Consider the following 27,667-nt stretch of genomic DNA (forward strand, 5'->3'; position numbering starts at 1 on the left):
GGCACAGCTTTGGTACCAAGCAGGCCAGTACTGATCAGTCTTCCTTTGATGATGAGCTTGCTTCAGACTTATAAGCAACGATTTTTTCACTTTCCTAGAAAATAACAAATACACTGCAAATACTGAAAATAAGGTAGCTTCTACAATTTTTTCTAAATAAAATTACTTAAGTACAGTGGTGTTGATCACCATTCTCTAAATAGCTTTGTTAACTCACCACATTAGAGTATACCCTCCCACAGTAGGAAAGAAACATCAGCAGGGAGTCTCACATCCCACCTCAACAATCATGTCTAGTCTGCACTGTACAGTCATATTAATGTGCTCAGCTCAGAACAATATTAATATTTTCTTCAGCATTTCTGTAGATAGGACAGAGATCAGTGATAAGTTCAGCTTTATTTCACATGCATTGTAGAAAAGGCACAAAAATGTCAAAATGCTCAAACAAACATCAACTGGATTCTCTCTCTAAAATGGATGGATTTAGCTTGTTCTTTAATGCAAAGAAACAAAATCCATGAAGCTACTTGTTCTTGTCAATGTTACAGTGGCAAAACAGCACTTCTCATTATGAAAGTGCTACCACAGTTGTTTACAGTGTACAGAGCATTTCCTTCTCTCAGTAGAAAGTATACTAGCAGCTGCCCCATGTCAGTCTCGCCACATGATCAGTTTTCTGCTTGGAAGGCTTTATGAATCCCAAGAGTTCCAGTTCTGAGACTGCTCTAATGAAACGAGCACTTGGGGAGTGGCAGTCAAGGAAAAATACATTTCACTCTACCAAAGGGAATATTCACAGATGGGCTAAACATACAGAACTATATATTTTTTGCTAATAGGATAAGTATTCTGCATAGTTCACTGAAGCACTGCTTTCACATGCTTACAAATCACTCATATACACACACATTAGGGGCAGCTGTAAAACTTTCAGCTGTGTGTACACTCCATCTAACACATGATATGGCTCATATTAACATGGAACAAATTTAGTCTAGTTGAGACATCTGCCTCAAAGATCAGGGTGAATGTATTCTCTACCCAAGGTATGGCTTTTTCTAAAGACTAGGATATGCTGATGTTCTTCCAAAGGCTTGTTATAAATTAACTTGTCACCTAAACACATCTAAGGTCTGTCCTAAACTACACAGCTCTGTCATAAGTGTTTTACAGCATAACCCTCTGCATGCAGAAATAAATCTCTTGTTCCACGAGGGCTTATCTCAACATATGCATAGAACCACAGCTTTTCACTGCAATCTTATACATGTCATCTCAGAAGTTTCATGGGTCTTGTTCCCAGATTAGTCAGTACAGGACCAACTCCAGACTCACTAAAATTTGATGGAGCTTAAACATACTGGGTGGTATTTAATTATGTTTTACTCAGTGTAGACCCACTGAAATTAATGAACAATTACTAAGGATAATTTAGTTCAATGGGTCTACTCTGAGTGAAACTTAGTTGCATACCACCCACTGTTACTTGTTATGTAAAATAATTGCATCCTTTATTCTCTGGAAATAACAGCCTTTACAAGGCAGGCATGTTGATGGACAATGTTTTATAGAACAACGGTGTCTGGGCACACAACTTACACAGGGAGATTATCAGTCTAAATTAGATAAGTTCATTTTTCCTTTCTAATATCAGCCCTGTTTTAACGTGGATTGAAAAGCACTCCAAAATGTTCTGCTAGACCCTTTTAGATTTGTTCAGGTTATTTGTAAGAAGACAATATTTTGGTTTGCTAGCTGGTGCTAAATCAGAAGAGAATCAGAAAAGGATACTGGATAGCATCATCTATCTGGTCCTTGACACTGGAATTTGGATTTTCTGCAGCAACTACAACTGTAGCAAAAGCCTACGAGGAAACACCGTATTGATTTATACCATTTTTTTGTAAATGTAATAAATGTCACAAATTAATATATACGCTGAAAGAGTTTGATATCGACATGCTAACAAAGCACAGAGATATAAGATCCTTGTAAACTGAGGGTTTAATCCAATGATAGCTTTGCACTAGCAGAGAGCACTTCCACGTACAGACAACAAATTTTCACCAAAAAACAGCTCCTGAAGACTTTGGGGGCCTCCTAAACAGTTTTGAATACAGCATGGAGAGTTGCAGTACTTAGGATCAGCACAAATGGCTTTTTGGTGGGGGGCAGGGGTGGTCTCAGCCAGTGGCCAACAAGTTTCTGTTCAGCTTGTTAGTAAAGACCATTTGTAGTGTTGCCAATGACCTCTCCTAGAATGCTGGAATTTTGCAGAAGGTACATGTGACACCTTGTTACTGCCACCTCCACATCAGTTTAATTTTGGTTTCATATCCTGTTTTGGAGAGATCACTTAAACCACACAGGAGGTAGCAGCAACAAGACCCATCAAAAGCCTGATTAGCAGAAGACACTTCCTTTTTCCGCAGTCTCGGAGGATGACATGAGATGCAATTTTGCTTCCATGATTTGGGCTTTTGAAGAAAGGGGCAGCCACACCTAACTACTGTTTCTTGCAAAACAAAACAAAACCCCCAAAGATGACAAACAAGAAACAAGAAAGAAGTGAGTTCCCCTTCTTTCTCTCCCATCTTGGGCTTTTGCAGCGAGGCATGACTTACTTTCTAAAATAAATCCAATAAGTGGGAACAAAATCAGGACTGCTTTTGTCCACAGTGAAGGGGGAAGGAAGGAAAGGAGGCTTCTATCGTGAAAGCTGGACTTTGCATAATGTGCAATTCATGCCTCACTAGTTGGGGGTTGAAGAATCAGTAGTGAGGAATGAGAGGTGCTTCCTTCAAATGTTGCTTGCGTGACAGAAGCTGCTTCTTTCCATTCTCAGTGGAAGAAAAACAGTTTGGCTTTTACAATGCACCACCAGCACCCTGCTGCCATTTACTGAAAAACTGCAAGCAAGGGAATGGGATTACTTCTTTCCATTATGGGGAAGAAAAGGGGTGCTATTTCTCTCCCTGTTGGTTTGGGTAGAAAGCTATGGGAAGGTGGTGTAGGTGCTTTTTGTGAGAGCCCAGCTTGCAGAAGAGAGCACGCCTTTCACACTTAGAGAAAAGGAGAGAAACTAATAAAAGCAAGGCTTGATGGGAACACTAGGATGCTTGTTCCTTGGGGGCCCTTGGCATTACCAAAGATGCAAGTGGTTCTACTGTATTTAACTCTGGTCCTAGTATAAGCTGGGAAGGCTATGTGGACTGATTTGGGGACCATGGAAAAATAAGAAGAGGACTCTCAGTGTTATACAGCAGCAATTTAGCTGTCAAAACAAGTGAAGCTTGGAAAGAAACAGCAGATTAAGTATTCAGCAAAACACAGAAACAGTCAATCGATTCATGTTCACATACCTCTAACCAGTCAACAAGGTTAATTAATCTGCCACACTCCAAATGAAGCTTGTATGCTATACAGATATCGGGAGCCGCATTAGAAATACATCCTGCATCAGTTTTCAAGGATTCATTCTGATAAACAAAATTCATAGTGAGAATGAGAGTTATGCATGTACATTTCATTTATATGCTAATAACGCCATCATCCCAGACCCACCAAGCAAATGTTATGCTAAGCCACTTCCCAACCTCTGGACATCACAATCATAACGTATGCCACTATTTCAGAAAGCTGTTAACTTCATCCAGCCTTCTGAAATATTAATCTACTCATCTCTGCTCTTACACCAGGCACAGTAGCTGCAAGTGCAGTATGTAGCTGACACAGTTCACTTTTTTCTTAGCTCAGCCCTGGATTTTCCTTGGGGCAAGTGTGATGAAGAGTAAATAGGGTCATTTGTGCCTGGTAGCAGCAGTCAGGAAAATGGAGCAATTGGGAAGGGCAAGAGTCATGGCAACAGGTGCTAGGGAAAGGTTGCTAAGGAGGAGAAGGCAGTTAGGAAAAGGTCAGCTGGGAGAGAAGAGGGTTAGGGAGGAACCAATCACAAAGAAAAAGCTTTTCTCTCTTAGCTGACAGAGTGGTTTTGAAAACCACCTGATCATTCAGGAGGGCTGCAAGATGGGAGTGAGGGCGCTATTACTTGAAAGTCTAGTGCAACCAACAGCTGCAGTATATTGTTCTTCTTGGCATGAGACACAGCACACACAGCAAGACCCCAAAGAAGGGACATGACATTTTATACTGTCTATGGTTTAAACCCTTTTTTCACCTTGTGACTTATACCATTGTTCTTTTTCTGTTTTGTAAGATGCCCTGAGACATTTTGGTGAAGGGTAGATAATGAACTTAAAGACCTAGAACAGCCTGACAAAAGATTAAAGGAGGAACACCCGGGATGGTCAGAGAAGGGCTAGGTATGACAACGCTATGCACGAAGGCTAGGGAGGCAGACGAACTGGACAAGACATCTAGTTTGGCCTCTAGCAGCATTCCAACCTGGGAGGAAACACAGTGGGAAATTCCACATATTGCTGTGCCTCTTACAGAATCAATGCGATGATAAAAATGTGCAGAAATCATCTCCAAGCATTCTTGTTTTTACTTAATTAGTTGTCTTTTATTTAATTCCATAAAATGTATGTACTACTTGACTGTAAAAAACAAAACCCTAAAAATAAGGCTAATCTAATACAAGCAACATTCTGCAGCCCCATTAATCCTCAAGACAAGGTCCTGCTGTAGACATTACTTATGACACTGTCCTCTTGCACTCCAGGAGGAAAATTTTTGACTGTGAATTTAGACCTAGAATGAAAGGTGAGGCGAGGCGAGTCATTTTTGGTTGATAGCCCCTTAAAGGGGTAATGCAGGTTCACTGTGGTGGTGGGTAAAGCTGGGGAATTGCCCAGTTGATGCTTTAGCCACACTTGTGGAAAGATGGAGAGATTAGCATAAACATGATCCTAACATTCTTCAAGGACTGGTACATAATAACATAATATTACCAGGAGAAATAGTAACTATGTAATCAGTAATGTCTAGATTTTATACAGCCTACATCTTTTATAGTTATATTTATCAAGATAATTTTTTATCCTAGTTTTATAATTCATGAAAGAACAGAATGTACTGAATTCATACTATGAAAAGCTATTTCTTTCTGTCAGAACACAATTAAATACTAGTAGTGCACTGGAATAACAGAGATTACTACTCATAGATACCCGAAACAGTTGCCCAAAGCGCATAAGAAATTAATCAGATATGCCAGGCCAAAGACTTGGCTTTTTATCAAATATATTGGAACTTGAATTAAGCTTGTTTTTCCCATCTAAACTGTGTAACGCTGCATAAAATCAGATAACTGATAAGATCAAATAAATAAAACAGGCACATACACAATTTACATTCTTTTCCCAACCTGGCTCTTGTCAATTTATATTCCACGACTTAACTCAATGCAGCAAATAAATATAGGTTGATTTTTATAATATATCTTTAAAAAAGGAAATGCTATCTGCCTGCTAAAGTCTCCTCCTTTTTCTTTGTCAGCATGTGGATACTTTTATTAAGGAACTGATCAAAAGTGCTTCAGTGGAAGATCTGTCGTTGAAAAATTCAATAACAGGCAACAGGGAACGGATATTTTAGCAGGTAGTTAAATATCTTGTATAGTTTTACCATTTTCAGTATCTCAGGAGGTTAAGAGAAAAATCTTGTGACAGGCTTGTCTATGGATCTTACAAAATCTAGGTTTTTATTAAATAAAAGCCATGGGAGTGATCATGGGACAGGATTACTCAATTCACAAAGTCAAAAAAATGATTCACAAGTATTTAAGAACAGCCACCTTGTGATCGTTTTGCATGATCCAAACACAGTGCCACGATTTTCAAATGATTACATTATGGAACACACTCCACAACCCATAACTGAGATTCTAAATACCATTTAGCAACATTTCAAGCAATAAGATGCTGTGGGGGCTCATCATGTTGAACCCAATGAGGGAAGCCGGGGAGGACAGCATTAAACATAGTTAGGGATCGCCAAGTACAAGGAGGGTGTGGGCACATTGCTTAGCCGCCCATTTCTTACCTTCAGGTAGAAATATGGATTGTTGAGAGCAGTGTGAAGAGCAACACGTGGGGCAGCATTCAAATGTTCACGGAGGGTATTAGCTGCGCTGAAATACATCACCTCATGCAATGTCTGCATCTCTGCAGGCGCAAGGTAATTTCTGAAAAACCACCAATGAATAAAGGGCAGGAGAGAGACTAGTATTACACATGGATTTTTTTCTTAATTCCTACTACGATCACAGTGTTCATCAACCAACCAGCATATACATTTTGCAATGAACTCTGTTACTATGTAGACAAATGGCTAGATGCCATAAAAAGAAATTATTGGGGGCTTTTCATTGTAATTTTGGCAATGAAAACTTCTGACTCTTTCTCTCTCGCAAGTTGTTACAAACAATCTGCACACACCACTGGCAATCTCACTCTATGGAAATGACCAGCAATTGAAGGACTACTAAAACCATCAATTGTTACCAACATTTACCACATTTTGTCCCATTTTCAGATTCCTCCAAAATGTGATCTGTGCAGATTTAACTCCTCTACATATTTGCAGCAGTTGTAAAACGCACCTCAGTAGCTTTTAAAAAACGTGACTTGGGTCCAATATCAGTTTGCTAATGTGTGCCCTATCAAATATAGGAGGATGAAAAGTCTCCTAGTCTGTAGTGACACGTTACTTAACAACTTCTCTGCCTGTTTTCTTTTTCTTCTGTATTTCAATCTTTCCTTTTGAGAGAGCTACTTAACACAACATTCTGTAGGTGATTTCCTTATTAAATCTGTATTTCAATCTTAGTTGAATTTCCATGAACCAAAGTGGAACTGAAAAACATCCAAAGCAAATAAAAACCCTGATTTATTGAATAAGCCATGTTTATAAACTATTCAGCCACAACCCCCATAGTTAATGCTACTGCACTCCACAGCTGTCTTATTATGACACCCATCAGTTATCATCATGTGCTACTCCCTCCTTTTGCCCTTGACCCTCCATCCTGCCAGACTGCTATTTAGTTGACAACATTCTTTGTTCCTGATGCAATGTTGGGCCAATTTCAAGTTCAAGTTAAGAACACAATGTATTGGCATGAAACAGAGTGGTTTTCTGCAGATACTTTTTACCCAATTTTATCATTTCCAATCTGGGCTTAGTTCAGATTTGTTGGATTGGGAATGAACTTTGTGTGTGCACCTCCCTCCCCTCCTATTGCACAGGGATGAGGGAATGAGAGGAAGGAAGGTGTGCACGTTTGTCTTGGTTGAACAAACCATGGTTCATCATAGCTGAACTGCGCCTTTGTCTACTGTTGAACTAAATTTGTTACGCAAAGTTGTACAACCAAGTCAGAAAGAAAGCAAAGCTAACCTTACAAGGCCATCTACAAAGTCAACCACTTCAAAACGAAGCATTTCAAATTTTGTTAGTTTCTTAAGCTTTCTTGATTCCTTCATCTCCAGCAGGGTCTAAAGCAAAACAAAAGAGGAATTTCCAAGTAATTATATTGAGTAAATCACTTGGCAATGCTAATGAGGTTATTAGATTTTTTTAAATGAAAAAGAAAAAGCTTATTATTGTGGATTTCAGTGATAAATAATAAAGAGGATTAGCTTGATGACAAAATAGTATTGTGTTCCTTAACTAGTACAGTCGCACTTTTACAAGTATTAACAACTATCATGTAAGTGAAATTTTATTGGACTAGAACAGTTTCCACAAATTCATGACCACCTGATACAGAAATTCCAGGTAATTCTTTCCTTCTAAAATTCATCAGTTGTGATTCTATTACAGCAAAGAGCAAGAATAATATACTAATCCAAGCAAGCAAGTAAGTGAAACTCTTGGGTTTTCTTAAAATCTGCTTTACACTTCAACCCTGATTTGCAGCTAGATTGACCAATCAAGCTGAGCCAAAGGGCTAGCTCTCTATGGCAGATCCTCAATTACTCAGGATCTGAGGTTACTGCCAGTGCTTATGTGACTGCTACATCTTTGTAGCAAGATTTTTTCCATCAATTCCTTCCTTTCCAATGAATACATAGTACCACATGCTTGAACAATGGAGATTGTTTATGTTGATGGGCCTCTCTCTGACTAGGTATTTCCTTTGAATTATACCTTTCATCCAAGGAACTCAGCACATGGTTCCATGCTACTATGTCCTTACAACTAATCTGCAAAGTTGATTGGGCTGAGAAGTAGTGACTGGCCCAAGGTCAGCTATTGCTATGATGTGAAGGAAGAGCCATAAGTTGCTGCCTCTTACTGGTATAACTTCAGATTATTCACTTTTGAAGAAAAAAACCCGAGCCCTGGAGCACCTTGAGATTAAAACTTACCAATAATGCAAAATTCAATTAGTACCTGCACCCTGTGATACTTTGCACAAGGGAGAGTAAAACATTTGTGCCAAGCAAAACCCAACTCCTGCTCTCGGGATTAATCAAATCATATTATCATCCACTTCACAAGTTGTAACATCTGGGTGTTCATAGAATTCGGTATATTTTGACAAGAATGGACATGGTAAAGAACAGACCAAGAAGGAAAACACTGGGTTGGGGAGGACCCTGTCCCTTCACTACATTGGACTGTGTCAGAATTTCAAGATCACACTGTGTTGAAGCTGAAACTGCTCTCTTTATCTGGTTTGTATTCCAAAGGTGCTTAAAATACGGCCATCAGTCTTGCTAATAATATTTTCATTCCTAGGTAGTCTGACCTTTTGCAGGTGATAAAGATCTGTCTTCTTCTGAAGTTCTTGTAGTGAGGAGATGGGCTCCTCTTGACCACCATTGGCTTCTGCTATCAGAATAAGAACAGGGGTCAGTCAGTCAGAAAACTGTGTGGGTTATGTGAACTGCTACTGCCTGTCCATGGAAGGAAGAGAAAGGTGCAAACAGTTAAGTGGAAAACAGGTGAGAATATGTTTTTGAGAAATTTGCAATCCCCTTCTCTCCCTGCCCCCATCAATTTCCTGCATTCAAACAGGACAGCTTAAGAACTTCCTATTCAAAGAAGAGTAAGAGATAAGATGCGTCAAGACTGAAATCCCTGTGCACCACTTAATCCCATATTAAATCTTATTGGGCACATTTGCGGAAACTAAACTGCTCTGTTCCACTGCCTTCCAGAGCTTTCATTTATTGTTAAACACACACATATATACTTTTAGGAGCTGTATTCAATTAAGTCATCTGCAGAGTAGACCCACTGATATTAATGGCTGCAACTGATTTAGCTACACTAATCTCAGTGGGTCTACTCTTAGTATAACTTAGCTGGATACAACGTTTTGAATCTCACTCCGCTCCACTGCCCCTATGTAAAATATTTAGAAAGAAAAGAGGCTTATTTTCTACTGCCTCAAGCACCAAAGATTTACGGAATTAAAAGTACACAAAAATAAAGCACAGAGCTCAATTACAGCTTTCTGATTCATATTTGGATAATTTCCACCTATTCCTATTGACGGCACGCATAAGATGGTTCTCCTCAAAATCTTCACATATTCCTTTATTTGCAATTCTATTCTCACATCTATTGAGCCCTTGATTATGAGGTTTCAGCATTAAGCTCTTTAACAGATTTAAAGCTCATGTTTGCCAATTGCCTAATACATGTAGTCTTCGCACAAAACTTCTATTTCTTACAAATCAAAATAATCCTCGCCTCTGTTTATGTATTTCCCTTTGATGAGCTTACAGGTGGAAAAGAGTCACTGGTTGATTTGCACACTCCCCCTCTGTTTTCTGGACTTCAAGTTGGCAGAGTGGAAAACGATGGGTGAATTTGCAGGCAAAGGAAGGGTTACTCATACCTTTTCAACTGCTGATTCTCTCCCCCAAGTTAGCATAATGAGGAAAAAGTGAGTTTGGGACCCTCACGCTTGCCTTGTAATTAGTGCCTTGCACAATTCCCCTACATTTCTCTCAGAGTCAGAAAGAAATGCTCTCATTCACTTTCTGATCTAGCATTCATATTTCTGTCTTGTACGTAGTTTGAGGTTTTATAAGCAACATGTGTTGAACTGATCAGCATCAGAAAGAAATTTGTTCACAATGAAGCCAAAGGTTATTGTACTTCTTCCAAATGCAGCGTATTAAATATCTGGGGTCTTTTTTCAGAACATCGAAAACAGCAAATAATGCTTCCAAGGATAATACATTTTAATAACATCTGCAGACTGCTAATTTTAAGCACTCTTGCTAGCCCCTATTTGTATCTTGCCTTTCCTCTGAGGAACTCAGTGGCATACATAGTTCTCCCTCAAGCCTGTGAGGTAGTTTAGGCTGGGAAAGAGTGACTGGACTAAGGTCTTTGTGAGCTTCACGGCTGGGTGAAAATTTGAACCCAGGTCTCCCAAGTCCTAATCTGACACTAACCACTTCACCACACAACTCTCATTTAAAGAAGAGCTATAAACACTTTGAGGATACTGAGGTGAACCGATTCAGTCAGCAGCTGAATTGTGGTGTGCTGACTCCAACTAAGTCATATTCCAAGGAGGCCCACTGAAAACCATGAACAGAAGTAACCTAACTCCATTGATTTCAAGGTGTCCTCTTTAAGTATTAAGAGTGGGTTGGCTACAACCTACACTGGACAGTTAGAGTAAACATTACTGAAGTTAAAGTTCTCTTTATTCAAGTTGTATCATTTAAGAAATGTATAAAAACTTTTGCTAAGGAACGGGCCAGAAATCCAAAGATAAGCCTGTATTTGGCCATTTTTGTTACTCTGGTTATCAATGTGGGTAGGCAGACAAGCAAAACCTTTGTAAATGGGCATAGGTCAAAAACCACATAAATGAAACCACTGCTTCGTAAGCACCGGATTCATTTTTTTATTCAGCAACAGTTATGGAGTAGGTGGCCAAATGCAGGGGCAGTGCAAGGCCTGAAAACTAACATTTCTCCTATTTAGTTTAAGCTGTGTACGATAAGGGCAGATCTAATTGGAGTAATGCTCAGCAAATGGCAGTCTGCCTTATCTTAACAAGCAGTGCTGGTCTGTGGTATTATCATAGGCTGTCTGTCTAGAAATCGTGTAGTACAGTAAAATAAATTAGGCTGCCCCTATGAAGAAAAAGGACAATGACAGTGACTTGTTGCTGCAGGTCTGCATGTTATCTGTACACAAAAAAACACCCAGAGCCACTTTCTTATTTGCATTACTACTTCAGGAATTCATTTTCTAAAATTAAACAGGCCTGCTGCTGACTTATTTCAGACAAGTCGGGAAGCCTACAGACTTCATGACTATCTACTTTCCTCGTCTGCTGTAACTGTGACAAACATTTCAATAATTCTTTTGTCTGCCAATAATTTCTTCTTATAACAGTGCCCAGTATACTGAAGCTATTTTCCAAGTTTTCAGTGAGAATGGTGACTGATGCTGGGAATGGACTTTAAATTTCTAACACCAACTGGTACAAAATACCTTCAAGATTCCTAAATTGGTCCAGGTACTGCTTCAGTTTCTCTGAAGGGATTTTAAGATGTTCTGAAGGAGAGGAAGTAATAATCTCCACACATTTTTCAAGAATCGCCACCAACTCATCCTTGGCCATCATCCTGAAAAAACAGCCCAACAATGTTAGTAACTTATTATAGACACAGTAAACTGCTTGAAGCATTTAGCAGAATGCCTGGTCTTTTGTCTAGCATTTTTGCAAAAGCATGGAAAACTCATAATGGTTTTCAAGCTACCAGTTTTATTGTTTAAGAATGTGGACAATTAAGAAACAAAGTTAAAACCATTTAAGTATCTGGGTTGTATTCAATGCTGCTGTTCCATTTGCACGAGAGACTTCTGTTTGTGCAATAGAATTCCTTCTTCCTCTCCTGTGGAGCCTCAAAATCTGTTCCAGAGGGTGCAGATTTTGGGGGCCCACAGGGAGAGGAGAGAAAAGGAACATCCTGTTGTGAGAGTGGAATGTCATTTGTTGAGCATTGGCTATAACCCACTATTCCCTACTTGGCTAGTTACAAAACTGTGCACTATATATGATGCAACTCTAAGAGCTCACAGATATGCTTAACTTAGCCATTACTTAGTTCCTAGTGATTTCAAAGGTAACTACATTCAATTAACTTAATCTGGATTCCACTCTTTATAATCTACAAATCTCAAATAGTTTTATTCTGAATCTTCTCCATTAGTAAAAATCTCTTCATTCAAACTCAAGATATTTCAACACAGCACATTCAGGGCTACTGTAAGAACATTGTGAAGATGGGAAATTACACAGAAATGTCACCTGGGATAGCTAGGTGCAATGAAAGCCCTGATGGGTAGGCTCACAGCAAAAACTTCTAAATCAAAACCATACCCTCAAAATCCTGACATCTATAGCTGAAAGTACGTATATACATATGCACACACCAATGACAGCCAGAATGATGTAGTGAGAATATAGAGTGTCAGGCTTGAAACAGGAAGTTCTAGGTTCAAAATCTCAGTATCTTAATCCAATTACTCATTTTTACTTGCTTCACTGGCTTGTTCACATAATAAAATGGGGGAGGGAGCCATGTTTCTTGTCCCAAAATCCTTGGAGAAAACGGGTGGGGATGAAATGTAATAGGATACAGTGAACAGAACTAAGAGCTCAATGGTTTTCCTCACAGCGTTACTAAGCATGAATGAAAAATTAGAGTTTGGCTCTGTATCCCTGCTGGCAACCCCACTATAAAGGATAGAAATGTAAATTAAAAACATCCATTTTATCAAAGAGAAACAATGCAGTCAGTTACAAAAAAGCTTCCTGTTTGGCAACATTCTTGAGTTCTTCTTGAATAGCAGATGGAGGCATTTAAAATATCTAAAACACAAGAAGAAAATGGAAAGAAGGCTACCTCACCAGCTGAATAGCTGACTCATATTCTTCTGTTTCCCACACTTTCTTTTCCAAACATGTGCAATATAACTCTCTGATCTGTTAAATAGAAGAGTACGTTTTAAAAGCATGGAATAGACTAAATTTAGCATTTAAAAAAATCTAAAACACAAAGGGCTAAGTTGTCACTGTTTTCATGAAAAGCTGGAAGTCCTCAGGACTCACTGACCTCAAATGTGGATGACTCAACACCATTCAGATCTTTAAAACGGGATACGGGGCACTGGCAAAGGAAGAGGAGTGCGAGGGGAGCACACCGCCCCTGGCAGCGCGCCATCGCGGCTGCCCCCTGCCTGCGCTAGCCACCCCGTCCCCTCAGGCAGAGCGCCATGCCCCCAGGATGTGCGTCACACCCCTGTGGGCTGTGTGCCATGCACCCAGGATGCATGTCAGCCCCGCCCCCGCCGGCTCTCTGCCCCCCAGTGCCAGAGCATGAAGCTCCGCCACTGATAAGGGGAGTGTTTGTAGCCCAAGACCCAGATTACAAAGAAAACCTATGCCAGAGGAATAGGAGAATGCAGCACCAACAAACTTGCATCTTTTGGTTCAGCACTCTTTTGGTTCCCAGGCGAGTGTGGCACTGGCTTCCAGAAGTACATTGGTGGCTGTGGCAGAAACGGTGGTGACTTCGGGACTGGCATCAGAAGCCAAGTGGCTTTTGTAAATCTAGGGTGTCCTGCCCCAAACAGGACACTTGTGTGATATGGGATATGCATAAATCTACACTACAGACTTAAGCTACTTTAACTGTTCCTCGGGAAATGTATCTTTTTCCTAGCCCTTTTAGAGTGCAGTTTCAATAATAATAATAATAATAATAATAAATAATTTATTATTTATACCCCGCCCATCTGGCTGGGTTTCCCCAGCCACTCTGGGCGGCTTCCAACAAAATATTAAAATACAGTAGTCTGTTAAACATTAAAAGCTTCCCTAAACAGGGCTGCCTCCAGATGTCTTCTAACAGTCTGGTAGTTGTTTTTCTCTTTGACATCTGGTGGGAGGGTGTTCTACAGGGCAGGTGCCACTACTGAGAAGGCAGGCCCTCTGCCTGGCTCCCTCTAACTTGGCTTCTCGCAGCGAGGGAACCACCAGAAGGCCCTCAGCACTGGATCTCAGTGTCCGGGCAGAACAATGGGGGTGGAGATGCTCCTTCAAGTACTGTACTGATTTCCAGAAGGATGCCAAAGCAATTAGATGGCTCCAAATCTTTGATCCTCCAGAGTTACGCAGAACATAACTCCATGAACTGAATGCTTTCCTGCATGGGTGATGATTTTTGCTAAATCTCCTCTCTCTGAAAATCTGCTTGAGACACTTGGGATCATCTTGAACAGTTTAGGAGGTAGCTCTGGGGGACAGGAAAAAGATAAGCAGTAGGAAAAAGATAAGCAGAAGTCACCTCTTCCTTCCACCATATAAACATCCGGTTCACAGAGGACTCTCTGCAGGTACAGCTGGAGCCTTTCCATTTGTGGCCAGCAGGTTAAGATGCAACCCAATATAACTAGGCCTAAAAACCTAAGTGTTTGCTTCAGAGTCAAGAAGACACGGAGATGGATGTACATGCACGGATATTGGGTGATACAAACAGTAAAAAGAAAGAAAAATGAACTCAATAGTGCTTGGGCTCTATTGCAGAGATAGTGAAGCAGCAAGACTGCAAAATGAATTCAAACTCCTCAAGATGTGAAAACACAAAGCAGAAAAGATTTGTACATACTTGTTTGCCTAATGGATACTTGGGAAGAGAAGATGTGAAAGCATGAAGACAACATAGAATTGGAAAATAATTTTCATGGTAAGTATGTAGGTCTTGAAGCAATTCTTGTGTTGTTTCCTAAATTGATAAAGGAAAATGTCTGATTAGCCTACTACTTGCTACAGCAAGCAACTGGGAGCCTATAGTCCAACTGTACAAGTTATAGCACAATTTGATACATGTCTACTCAAAGTTCAATGAAATTTACTCCTAGGTGGGTGGGCAATCTTTCTTCAAAGAATCTGCCTCCTAGTGGATGTAAAGGAGTACACCCACAATATCTTGGGCAGTGGGTGTCAACTATTTTTCTATTCTCCCCATTTTACTACTATTATTTTACACCAATTTCCCTTAAAAGAAAACAACCACTGTGGCAGAAAATAAAAAGTCTTCAATAAAGCAACTACTTCTTAAACAGTGAATCTTCAAAAATATATAAGCAACTTAAACGTTTAACGGTTTGGATTGAGACTTAACTATACCTAGGAGCCAGACCCATTGAAATCAATGTGTCTTAAATTAGTTGTGACTAAAGATCTCCTGTAGGAAGTTCATTTGTGTTTGAGATTGCCTTACAACTCCAACAAGCTGTGCCCCTGTGTGTCTGAAGCTGAAACTTCTTATCAGTTGGCTAAAATGAACCTCAATGTTTTTTCTATAAAAGCCAATACTTAATGCCTGCCTTTATATAGAGAATAGCAGACTACATAAATTTTTGGCAAAGACTGAAAACTTAGTGCCATAACAAAGCCTGACAAATTTTCTTATAATTTACAGATGGAAGAAGTCAGTATTTTGAGAAGTTAGTCCATTTGTTCTATTCTAGCAGAATTATTTGATCTGAGATTATATCTTCCTATCACACAAAATTTACTTTAGAGATCTTCAGCCCCTTACAGATATACAGAGGAAATCCATTTGTGTGCCAGTTCTGCTAAATTTATTGGATGCATCTGACAGATAATTTTGTGCTATGGCCTTCTATTTTATGGTATTGGGTTGTTTTTGGCAGGTTTTTCTATTAAGTTCAACCATTGTTATAACTTTGAAATGAAGTCTGACAATTCCCAAAGGAGGAAGATTTAATTTCAGTTTTATGAAAGCCTTATCTAAGCTGGAAAGATGCAGCACTGAATCACTGGTGCTTTCATTGCCCTTGTTTGCCACTCTGTCTCTTATTTGATGAATGATTTCTAGCAGATAAAGATGACTTGAGGAGGGTGATCTTCCAAAGAGAATCTTTCACTTCCAAGACAACAGAGCAGCATTTTAATGCATTATCAGGTATAAATCTTTCTGGACATTCTGCATTATATCGTATAAGAAACTGGACCTCAGTTGACTTTTCTAAGACTCATGAATTTCTGTATATAAACATTTGAAGCTGTAATTCCGTACTCAACAGTAAGCCTCACTAAACTGTATGGGATTGACTTCTGAATACATAAAAGTAGCACAGTGCTGCTGGAAGGATATAATCCTATGCATGCTCAGGTCGAAGAGACAAGCTGTACTTAGTGAATGGGCTGGTTACACATAACACATGAAAATATGGGTTTGGCTCACATTATCAAATGTGTAATATGAAACACTTCAATGGAATGCAATTCTGCAACATCCAGGGGCTTTATATCAGGGCTGGGGACCAAATGCACCCTCTAGGTTTCTCCACATCCTCAGTGGCCCTGCTTTTCACCCTCCTTGAGTGTTTCTGCACAGCTGGAAGGTGTCCTCAAACTCCAATGCTTCTTCTTACTTGGCCAGGTAGAGGATAAAAAGGGTGTGCGTGCATGCGTGTGCCCACGCACATGTGTGTAGAAACTTGTCTACTGTACCAAAGTAACATTCATATTCATTGCTTTGCCTCTTACCACCATGCAGCTCTCCACAGGGGGATTCCCCATTCCTGCTTTACACAGAAATGTATGTTATCCAAAAGATTTGTCAAGCATTTTGTTGACTGACTGTTCATCAAACCCTGAACAATCACCAGATTCTAGGGAAAACCTTTGTATGTCCAACACCATGTGAAGAGGCCCCTCTCCCTACAAACATACATGGTGTATGCATGGATACTGCAGGAGGGCTTAGATGGAGCAAGCAATGCTGGGAGCAGGGCTGCTCCTTGGTCCCACTCCTTGCTCAATGCTGTTTAGCACAGTAGGAAAGAATGCTTGAACTCAGGGGTTTAAAAGCTTAAGGGTTTTTTTCAGCCTACATTTTACCTTTAAACATTCATCATCTGTCAGCAGAACTGTCTGCTTGTTTGAGACTTGGTTTTCAACAAACCTGAAGAGAAAAGAAAAGTGTGCTTCAAAAAATGAAAAGCCAAACCAAACCTTACAATATAATTTCTTTCATTTTTTTAAGGAAGTGACTTCATTACAGTATTCTGGAACCTTAGGAATCTACCTGTTTATACTAGATGAGTTGTTGTTATTGTCCCATCTGGAATACGCATGTTCTAAATTATTATTATATAATAATAATAATAATAATAATAATAATAATAATAATAATGGATATTACATATTATCTTCCTAAACATAAGAGAAACTAACTATGGCTTGGATCTAGACTTTGCACTTGCTGGCGTAAGGGGTGGAAAAACTACCTTCTGCAAATTCTCCCTTCTCTCTGCGCTCTCTTGTACCCTACAAAAATCTGCTCCATAGTGTTGGAGTATCCTCTGGAATAGTGTTGGAGATGGAGTGGGGGACTGCAGGTGGAGAGGAGACCATCAAAGTTGTATAGTTAATCTACAGAGTTTGCTCCCACAAGAGGCAGCAATGGTCACCAACTTGGATGGCTTTAGAAAAGGAATAAACTAACTCATGGAGGATAAGGCTCTCAGTGGCTACTAGCCATGATGGCTATGCTCTGCCTCCATAGTCAGTGGCAGTATGCTTTTGGATACCAGTTGCTGGAAACCAAAGAAGGTCTTCTTTGCAGGCTTCCCATAGGCATCTGGTTGGCCACTGGGACAAGAGAATGTTGGACTTAAGTGGGCCATTGGCCTGATGCAGTAGGTTTTTCTTACGTTCTTATGCCTCCCGCTTTCCACTATGGCATTTCCCAGCTACAGTGAGGGGGGAAAGTATATGATCCCCTGCTAAATTTGCCCGCTTGCCCTCTGACGAAGAAATGACTAGTCCATAATTTTAATGGTAGGTTTATTGTAGCGGTGAGAGACAGAATAACAACAGGGAAATCCCCAGAAACCCAGAAGACAGAATTATAATGAGTGAAATAAGTATTTGATCCCTTTGCAAAAGATGACTTAGTACTTGGTAGCAAAACCCTTGTTGGCAATTACAGAGGTCAGGTGTTTCTTGTAGGTGGCCACCAGGTTTGCACACATCTCAGGAGGTATTTTGTCCCACTCCTCTTTGCAGATCCTCTCCAAGTCAGTAAGATTACGAGGCTGATGTGTAGCTACTCGAACCTTCAGCTCCCTCCACAGATTTTTGATGGGATTAAGGTCTGGAGACTGGTTAGGCCACTCCAGGACCTTAATTGTTGTTATTCTGTCTCTCACAGCTACAATAAACCTACCGTTAAAATTATGGACTGGTCATTTCTTTGTCAGAGGGCAACCGGGGAAATTTAGCAGAGGAGCAAATACTTTCCCCCCTCGCTGTAGATCAAAAGCCTTTTGTGGACAGAAGGAGCTGTTTCATTCAAAAAAGTTGAGATCTGGATCTAACACAGTACTTTCCAGGCTATGTGTACCAGGTGGCAAATCAGACAGACAGATAGTACTCGGGGGGGGGGGATATATCCATGTGCAATTTTGTGTTCACTTAATTCATTTCATTCAGAATTTCCATTAGAATTCCATTCATTTAGAATCTCTTAGATAAAGGTCTGGATGGTTAATAGCAACAACAGGGAGCTCAGTCTTGGAAATGAAGTTTAAAAAATGAAGCTAAAGCAAGTTGATAGAGGGAAAGGCACAGGAAGATCAACTTTTTGACTATCAGAAATCCTGCTAAAGGTACTCCATTGCATGCTGCTATCAAGGAAAGTTGATTTTCAGTTTAAAATGGAGCCTGCACATTCAGCACAGCAAGTGGCTGCAGCAAAAATGGCAAAAGTACCCTCTAGCTGCAAATGCAGATTGTCTCTCATGCATGCATAGATCCATTGGAATATGGTCATTTTCAAGACCAGGTTCGAGAGTCCTGTCTGCACAGCATGCATGCAGTCTCATATGAAATTACACACAACTATACGAGCCATATAGAACCACATGTGAAAGGCTAAACTTGAAAAGAAATTCACTTAAAGGCAGGCAGTGATTTATTTTCATCTTTTACCTTCTAAAAGATGGCAGTCTTCGAATGTTTTCACACTGACTGTGTGATAACGTTTCTGTTCTCTTCCTAGCTTCTTGGAGCTCACAGCACAGCACACTGAGTGGGTGGGAATAACAATGCTCCAAAAGAGAGAGCTACAGGCAACAAGGTAATCACAGTGGATATCGATGCTGAGATTTCAAAATTTTATTTTTCAAAATATGAGAACTATTGTTAGCAATTGGAAAAATATATCTATTTTGTTAAATAATTAGCATCAAGCTGAAACCATGTGCAATGCATTTTTAAAAATATGGCAATAAATCAGGTTACAGAAATCACTTGCTTCCCTAAAAGGCAAATGAATAATTATCCACAGAGACCAATAATCAACCACTTTGCTTTTTTCATTCCTCCCTGCTCTGCAACCGCAACCAACACTACTGCTGCTCAGTATTATATACTCTGAACAAATAACAATTATGCCAGTTGCAGAGTACATTTTCAATATGCAACTGGATGGATTAGTTATGAAACCAGACCATTAATGTATACATAACTGATCTGATAGATTTATTCACTGGGACAGCAGTGTTACAGAAAGATATCATGCTGACTCCATGTATTTTCTTGAAGGAATCACTCAATAGATTTTGTTAAAGTTTACAAATTTTATCTTCCCACCCATTCATTTCCTATTTCCTTTTTCTTCTGAGTGAAATCAATCAGCCATTTCAATGGTGTAAGACACATGCATGGTCCCCAGCTAAATGAGCGATTGTAACCTATCAATCTGTTCTAGGTGAAACAGTGCCATTACATATGTGGAGATTTTGTACACAGAAAGCAGACATCAAAGAGAAGGGTTTTTCTCCCCTCCATGCCAGTTCTGTTTGTGGAGAGAAGTAAGTAGAAGTACTCAATAATATGAAACCCAGTTGCAGTCTGCAGTGTTATTTGCCTTAATTTTCACAGTGACGTAGTAAACCTAAGTTTGCTAGAAGTGTAACATCTAAAGTTCATCAACTGTGTTGTTCTTACCTGAAATCCCTTGATGAAGTTCTGCACAGAGAAATCATGGTATAAAAATATATTTATTAGCACCTGCAGAACTTTCTCACTGAGTTTAAAGGGAAACTGGCTTGTCAGGAGTAGCTGAAGTAAAAAAGAAGTAAATAACATTTATTAAAACTTTGCTCCTTTCAATTTATTACATAATTTGGCAGATTCTCCCAACATATACAAGACACATTTAAAAGGGTGTTGCCTTGCATTCAAAAATCTACATTTACTTTTACCATATTGTTTAATAAAAACTACTTTTTCCTTTGTAGTTAAAGGCAATTACCTTGTCAATTACTTTTGTCAAATGCTCTTTGCATGAAAGAGACTGGAAGAGCTCTATGCATAACGAAGAGGAAACTGTGTGAGGGAGTAACTTATGGATGATCATTGGAGAGGTGGCAATTCCAAAAATAAGTACCAGTGGAAATTCTTGTATACAATGACTATGGCACATAAGAGAAAAAGACAGGAAGGGAAAATTAAATTTGTATATCGTGATCAGAGGGCAATACATTCTACCACCACCCACCCCGGCATTAAACAATACAGTGGTGTCAATATTAATGAGGCAAGGAAGCAAAAACATAATTTTACAATTCACACCCTCTATTCATGTGGAATGTGGCCTTTAAATCCTTCTGGCCATCCTAGTTTTGGCATGTACAACTTGATTCATACCAAAGAGAATGGAGCTAATCAGCTGCATATTGTGGCCTGTCAGGGGCTGACATTCCCAGGAAGACATCAGAAAGAGGAGTTTTGTCAAGTCCTGTGCTGGCTAGTGTAACACAGCTATTACACTGTGCTCAGTTTAATAGGTACATGTTGTGCTGTGCCATTTATCACAGAATCATGGGGTTTTGATTGGAGGCCACTTAGTCCAACTCCCTGCTCAGTGCACTATCTGTAGTTCAAGATCGCAGGCAGAATAGAGAACCTGCAGCCTTGAACTACATCATCTATGAGGATTGATCGTGCTGGCTAGGGCCGATGGGAGTTGGGAGTCCAGCAACATCTGGACAGCCAGAGTTGCAGCTGAAATATAGATTTGAAAGTAGATTAACTATATCTCAAGTTCAAATTATAACTGAAAGTGATATATAGAACAAAGGAAACACACAAGTTTGTGTGCAGCAAAAATTAAGTACAGTGGTACCTCGGGTTAAGTACTTAATTTGTTCCGGAGGTCTGTTCTTAACCTGAAACTGTTCTTAATCTGAAGCACCACTTTAGCTAATGGGGCCTCCCGCTGCTGCCGCGCCACTGGAGCATGATTTCTGTTCTTAACCTGAAACAAAGTTCTTAACCTGAAAGAACTATTTCTGGGTTAGCGGAGTCTGTAACCTGAAGCGTATGTAACCTGAGGTACCACTGTACTACACAGCAAGAAAGGCTGGATTTTTTGTACACTATGCAGACAAAGACAACTTTCACATGTTTGTTTATCTGCATAATTTATTCTACCTCTGCTGGTACGAAGACAGGTAAAGTGTGGTCGGGGCACAAACACAGTCCTTGCTCCTGAAGATGCTGCTCAGAGACCTCCTGGCTTTGAGATTCCATCCACTAATGCACTCATACTTTCAAGCCTTCCTTCACAGAATTAGGAGGTTGACTTTTGTGCCTAATCACTATTTTATATTTAAAACAAAGAAGTGCCCCTGGCTTTGTTACTGTCGTGCTTGCGTCAATAAAAAAAAAAAAGAAAATGTAAAACTATGCTGAGGCTCTTATTTGATTTCTAGACCACTTCTCAGCTAGCTCCACCACTTTACGTCAGGCCAGTGTTTGTTCAGAAATCCCAGAGATTTTTCCTATTTTGTTCTCTAAATATCTTTTGGCTATTATTCTATGCACACTTCCTGGGATTCTTTTTTAAAACTAAATCCACCACACATTTTCATTTGTGACTACTCAAACGAAAGTCCCAGTGAGTTAAATGAGATATATTACTCACAGGTAAGCATGCACTGCATTACAACCTTATTGGCTTACTTTTTTTTGGGGGGGGGGAATGCATAGGAGTGGGCTGCAACTCTGCTTCCACATTTGAATTGTACACATCACTGTGCCCCCAGCCTATAATTTAACCTTCAAATGACACTACAGAGTAACCCGAACCTGCATTTGTACTTACTATGAAACAGAAAAATAATAATAATGCAGGCACAAGTCAAAATTATCAGTTGATTTCATGAATTAGAACAGACCCCGCCCCCTTATGTAATCTATCATATTACCTGCTAATAAATATGAAATCTTGCAGAACTTTGGTTGTGAAACTTTCCAAGTCTTTGAAAATAACTACAACTGGAGGAGATTCCAGATGTCTGGAAGAGAACATCCTTTTTCTGCATGGAGATTCGGTATCAGTTTCCTTCAAGTCATAGTGCATGTTGGGGGGGGGGAGAGTACAAAAAGAAAATTAAACCTCTCGTCGAACATAATGCCCCAGGGGCATGGTTTGAAGGCAACATGATGCAGCAACCTTGCTGAAGCTAAATAGGGTTAAAATCGGTGCCTGGATAGGAGATTTTGTTGAGTTCATGGTGAATGAGAGATGGAATATACATGTAATTAACACACACATATATATATACACACACACACACACACACACACGCATGAAGTGGAGTGGAGGACAAACAAAAACCCTCACTTGTGTTATCTTAGCTTGTGTTAAGACTGACAGTGCAAATTTTTACCTTAGCAAGACCAAGGCACCATCTGCGCTATTGATTTAAAGCATCATCATAAAACTTTGAACAATCACAGCTTCCCCCACAGCTTCCTGGGGAATGTGCTGTGAGTTGTTAAAGGTAAAGGTAAAGGTACCCCTGCCCGTACGGGCCAAAACCCCTATTCCTCACACAGCTAGAATTCCCTAGGAAGAGGGATTATCCATTAAAGTACTTTGCATCTATCCCAACACAGGATTTATCTTCATGTAATCTACACTTCACCAATAAAGCTATTTAACTAGATGGGGCAAATCAGGGAAAATTCTGGTGGGAACTAAGTCTGGAAAACAGTGACACTTTACAAGAGGCAATTCTGAAGCTTACCTTGGTTATGTTCCTATACCAATCAATAAGAGATGCCACGGAGCAGCGTATCCTATTTGAGGAAGGCTTGGAATATTCTTCTTCAGACGAGTCCACATCTACATGACAGCCCATCAGCTGAATCATCAGCTTTTGCAGAAGCTGTTTTATGCCTTGACAATACAAATATACATACACAAATATTTAAAATAATAATGAAAATGCTAGATTTCTCAGCAATCTTGTTAAAAAATATAAATAACTGTATTTTTCAAGGAATTATGTGACTAAGACTTGTTCACTTCATTTTCATTCACGGACTAAACCAACCAACCAAATCCTGTATCAAATTTACATCCAAGGTAAACCAAGTCCTTCAGCCTAGATTCTTAAAATATAGAAAACTGAATAAAGTGTGCTTATTTTGCATAGTTTAAAACAGCACCACTAAGTATAGAATTCATGCTTTGCACATAAAAATTTCCTGATTCAATTTGTGACACCTCCAGTTAAAGGTCTCAAGCTGGCAATAGGAGAAGCACTGAATATGCACTGACCACTTGCATCTCTATAAAAGGCAATCACACAGTGCAGGAGGTCAGGCAAGCTTCAGTTTTTTGTTTGGAATGTTACCAAACCTGTAATGTGTTTATGTAAAACACATAATACATACAAAAGTCATTTGACTCTCTTATGTGTAAGTACATGAAATAAATAACTCTTCTCCATGCTGACCCCCTTGCAAAAAAAACCCTTTGTCCTTTGTACTCAAGATACCCCCACAGCTTCTTGTGTTCTGTATTATTTGAACAGCATCTTTACCAACTTGTCTGAACAGAAAGAACTAGGAGTCAGTTTGCTGATCTGTTTGGAATAAGCCATCCACTACCAATTCAACCATTAGATTGTCCTTCTGGCCCAGTTCCAACTTAAGCAAAATATGTTATTTCTCTTCTAGAAAGGAATTCAAAGTAAGTATACCAGTTTGTTTGGTTTTTTTTGAAAGAAGTGGATCTTTCCCTTTGCCTTCCATATTTAAAAATAGTAGAAGCAGATACTTGAAACTGCAAAACGTGTGAAATTTCACTTGTGCAAAATGACTGAATTCTGGGCTATCATCTCTTGACACTTGGAAGGAAGCAAGAGAGACTAGATTGCATTTTTAGGCATGGTTTCAACAGGCCTACTCTGAATAATGAGACTTAGAAGGATATCACCCATGGTATTGTTATAGCTTGTGATTTTATCCACTACAACAATGCCTCAAAGTTAATAAATGCTTCTGAACTTTTAATACTAAAGACAGATCTCTGCACTTAGTGTGTACATTCCAGAGATAATAAATACCCAGTCAAAACCAATTTTGTAAGCTATATATACAAAAGCTTTGTTACAAATTGATACCCAGTATAGAATGAAAGGCTTCGAACCCACTGAACTAGTCGTGTTAGAATATTAATGCTCCCAGTGCGTTTCCAGGTACAATTCAAAGTGTTGGTGTGACCTTTAAAGCCCTAAACTGCCTCAGCCCAGTATACCTGAAGGAACATCTCCATCACCAAGCCCAGACACTGAGTTCCTCCCCCAAGTGTTTTCTGCTGGTTCCCTCACTGCAAGAAGCGAAGTTACAGGGAACCAGGCAGAGGGCCTTCTCAGCAGCCAATTGGAAGCTGCAGAAGCCCCACTGGACGTTCAGCTTCCAAAAGAACGTTCGCAAACCGGAACACCCACTTCCGGATTTACGGTGTTCGGAAGCCAAAATGTTCGACTGCTAAGGCGTTCGTCAATCAAGGAACGACTGTACAACTTTTAGAAGATTTCTAAAGGCAGCCCTGGGACGCAGGTGGCGCTGTGGGTTAAAGCCTCAGCGCCTAGGGCTTGCCGATCGAAAGGTCGGCGGTTCGAATCCCTGCGGCGGGGTGCGCTCCCGCTGCTCGGTCCCAGCGTCTGCCAACCTAGCAGTTCGAAAGCACCTCTGGGTGCAAGTAGATAAATAGGGACCGCTTACCAGCGGGAAGGTAAACGGCGTTTCCGTGTGCGCCTCTGGCTCTGGCCAGAGCAGCGATGTCACGCTGGCCACGTGACCCGGAAGTGTCTCCGGACAGCGCTGGCCCCTGGCCTCTTAAGTGAGATGGGCACACAACCCCAGAGTCTGTCAAGACTGGCCCGTACGGGCAGGGGTACCTTTACCTTTACCTTTAAAGGCAGCCCTATATTGAGAAGCTTTTATGTTTGATGTTTTCTTCTGTTTTAAATATTCTGTAAGCCACCCAGAGTGGCTGGGGAAACCCAGCCAGATGGGTGGGAATAATAATAATAATAATAATAATAATAATAATAAGCACTTTGATGAAAGCAAACATTGACTGCCAGGGCTAATGATGGAAAGGCCTAAATATACTGTATTTCTAGGGATACTTCCCATATTCCACATGCTACTTTACTAAAAAGACTCTTCAAGTTATTACAGTATTTACCTGGGCATTCTTTGGACCTTAGGGACACTACAAAAGGAGTAACATCATCATGAAGAACTTCTGAGAGGCTTTTAAATGTCAGATCATGGTCCATAACATTGACACCTAGGAGTAAGACAAGTCAGAATTGTGCTGTTTGCATTTAAACATGACAAAATATACTTTTCTATCATGCTTACCATATAGTCATTTTACATTTGTAGAGGTAAAACAGTAGTAATGTGGATTGACTATCTTGAACTATATCTACATTGTACTAGTTAAATATATATTTTAATATATACAGTCATACCTCGGGTTGAAGTAGCTTCAGGTTAAGTATTTTCAGGTTGCGCTCCGCAGTGACCCAAGAAGTAACAGAGCGTGTTACTTCCGGGTTTCGTCAATCGCGCATGCGCAGACGCTCAAAATGAAGTCACGCGCATGCGCAGAAGCGGTGAAACGCAACCCGCGTACGTGCAGACGCATCTTACATTCTACTCAGGATGTGAATGGGGCTCCGGAATGGATCCCGTTCACATCCAGAGGTACCACTGTACAGCAAGTCTCAACTAGAACTTGCTTCTAGGAAATTCATCTGTAGGATTGCAACCTGAATTAGAAAAAAGTGATTAACAAAAACATTTTTAACTTAAGGGAAGGCTCCATATATAAGTTCAGGAACAACCACTTTATCTGCCTTGCATATCATAATTTATTTTAAAGGTCAATATATTCTCCTCTTCTCTAGTGAAAGAAGGAAAAGGAAAATTTACAAGTACATCAGAAGTAGGAGGAAGGATAAACAAACTGTGGGCTGACTGATCAATAAAGCAATCAACTTTTGTCAGAAGATGCAATCTTAACTGCTCAGTGCCTATTTCCCTTCCAAAACTTCTGAAGAAATTAATCGTTGCCAAGTAATAAGCAGAGTCACTATTTATAATATGTGAAGGATAGAAGTCAGGGTTTTTTAAAAGAGCTGTTTAAATAGTATTTCACTACTTTTAATTAAACTAGGATATACTTTCTCTGTGGCAAAGAATTGGCTGTAGACATTTAAGCCACTAACTGTTACCATAAAACAGGAGATGTCCAAACTGATCAGACACAACAATATAATGCTTAAACTCACAGAATATCAGGAACAATAGGCCTGCTAGCTTAAAAGTCTATATCCAGGATGTTATTTGGGGTGGGTGGGTGGAAAATATAAGGAAACCCTTTTTAAAAAAATATAAAGATCTCATTTTTTAAGCAAGAACACTACCAGTAGCCAATTTGGATTATTATTATTTTGTATTTAATTTCAACACACACTTAAATTGCTGCAGTTCCAGCATTCTCATTTGCCCTTTTTCATGTCCTGCTCTCAAGGAGAAAACAGATGCTGACAGACTGAATGAGACAATGGGAGGGGGGAGGGTGCATTAGAATCTACAACCATTTGTGGTGTTGGAAGTAGATTGCTCAGACAGAGGGGGAGCTTCTGTACTTGTTATGCCTCATTATGAGGCTGACATGAGAACTGGCTCTCAGACAAAGGAACTGAGGACATACTGTTAAATCTACACATAAATGCAAAAATGCAAAGAACTAAAAATCCAAAAGGACATCCTCCCCTCACACCGGCTGTGATCCAAAGGTCATGCAACTAGTAATGCATGCCCAAGGGAGGTTTGGGCCTTTGTTTTAGCTCTCCATATTAAAACTGAGACGAAGTTCAAAGGCAGTTAGCAATATAACAAAGGCATCTGCAGCTTGAGTGAAGAAGCAACAAAACAAGAAAAGGCATAGAAAAGCAAAGGCAAAAGAAATAATTTACACCCTAGAAGGAATGTGTAGACACAAAACTGAAATAACTAGGCTCTGGCAATGAAGGTGGCACATATCCAATAATTTGCCAACACATTAAATGTAATGAATCAGCAAAGGAAAGATGAGTGCTATCCTTCCATCTTTCCCAGCTCAGAAGCTTGGGAGGAGAGCAAGGCCTCACAGTTGCCCTGAGCTTCAATCACAGGATGGCATCCATCGAGTCCTGGCCCCTCCACCAGCTGGTTGTGACAAACACAAATCTCTGCTAGCTACCAACATGAGCCAAAATGTTTAAACTATTTTACTCAGACAATAAACTCTGG

General features: G+C 39.9%; 1 protein-coding gene across 6 annotated transcripts in view; it reads right to left on the reverse strand.

The window, feature by feature from the left end:
- The window catches only part of ORC3 (origin recognition complex subunit 3), a 43,555-nt gene that overhangs the window by 8,933 nt on the left and 6,955 nt on the right, over window positions 1-27,667 (reverse strand). For 3 of the 6 annotated variants that reach the window (XM_079970439.1, XM_079970442.1, XM_079970441.1), the window contains 16 exons: window positions 25,548-25,652; window positions 23,092-23,243; window positions 22,267-22,403; window positions 20,310-20,469; window positions 20,003-20,116; window positions 18,983-19,116; window positions 16,889-16,952; window positions 14,625-14,741; window positions 12,861-12,940; window positions 11,443-11,576; window positions 8,723-8,805; window positions 7,366-7,463; window positions 6,010-6,151; window positions 3,366-3,482; window positions 1,795-1,868; window positions 385-743 (listed from right to left, as the gene is read on the reverse strand). In XM_079970439.1, the coding sequence (XP_079826565.1) occupies window positions 638-743; window positions 1,795-1,868; window positions 3,366-3,482; window positions 6,010-6,151; window positions 7,366-7,463; window positions 8,723-8,805; window positions 11,443-11,576; window positions 12,861-12,940; window positions 14,625-14,741; window positions 16,889-16,952; window positions 18,983-19,116; window positions 20,003-20,116; window positions 20,310-20,469; window positions 22,267-22,403; window positions 23,092-23,243; window positions 25,548-25,652 (1,817 nt within the window). In that variant the 3' untranslated portion in view covers window positions 385-637. Of the gene's footprint in view, window positions 1-217; window positions 744-1,794; window positions 1,869-3,365; window positions 3,483-6,009; window positions 6,152-7,365; window positions 7,464-8,722; window positions 8,806-11,442; window positions 11,577-12,860; window positions 12,941-14,624; window positions 14,742-16,888; window positions 16,953-18,982; window positions 19,117-20,002; window positions 20,117-20,309; window positions 20,470-22,266; window positions 22,404-23,091; window positions 23,244-25,547; window positions 25,653-27,667 lie in introns of those variants that run through there. The other 3 variants (XM_079970440.1, XM_079970438.1, XR_013837248.1) reach the window with 2 other exon arrangements.

Source organism: Podarcis cretensis (assembly GCF_951804945.1).
Source record: "Podarcis cretensis genome assembly, chromosome: 3".
NCBI lineage: Eukaryota > Metazoa > Chordata > Lepidosauria > Squamata > Lacertidae > Podarcis > Podarcis cretensis.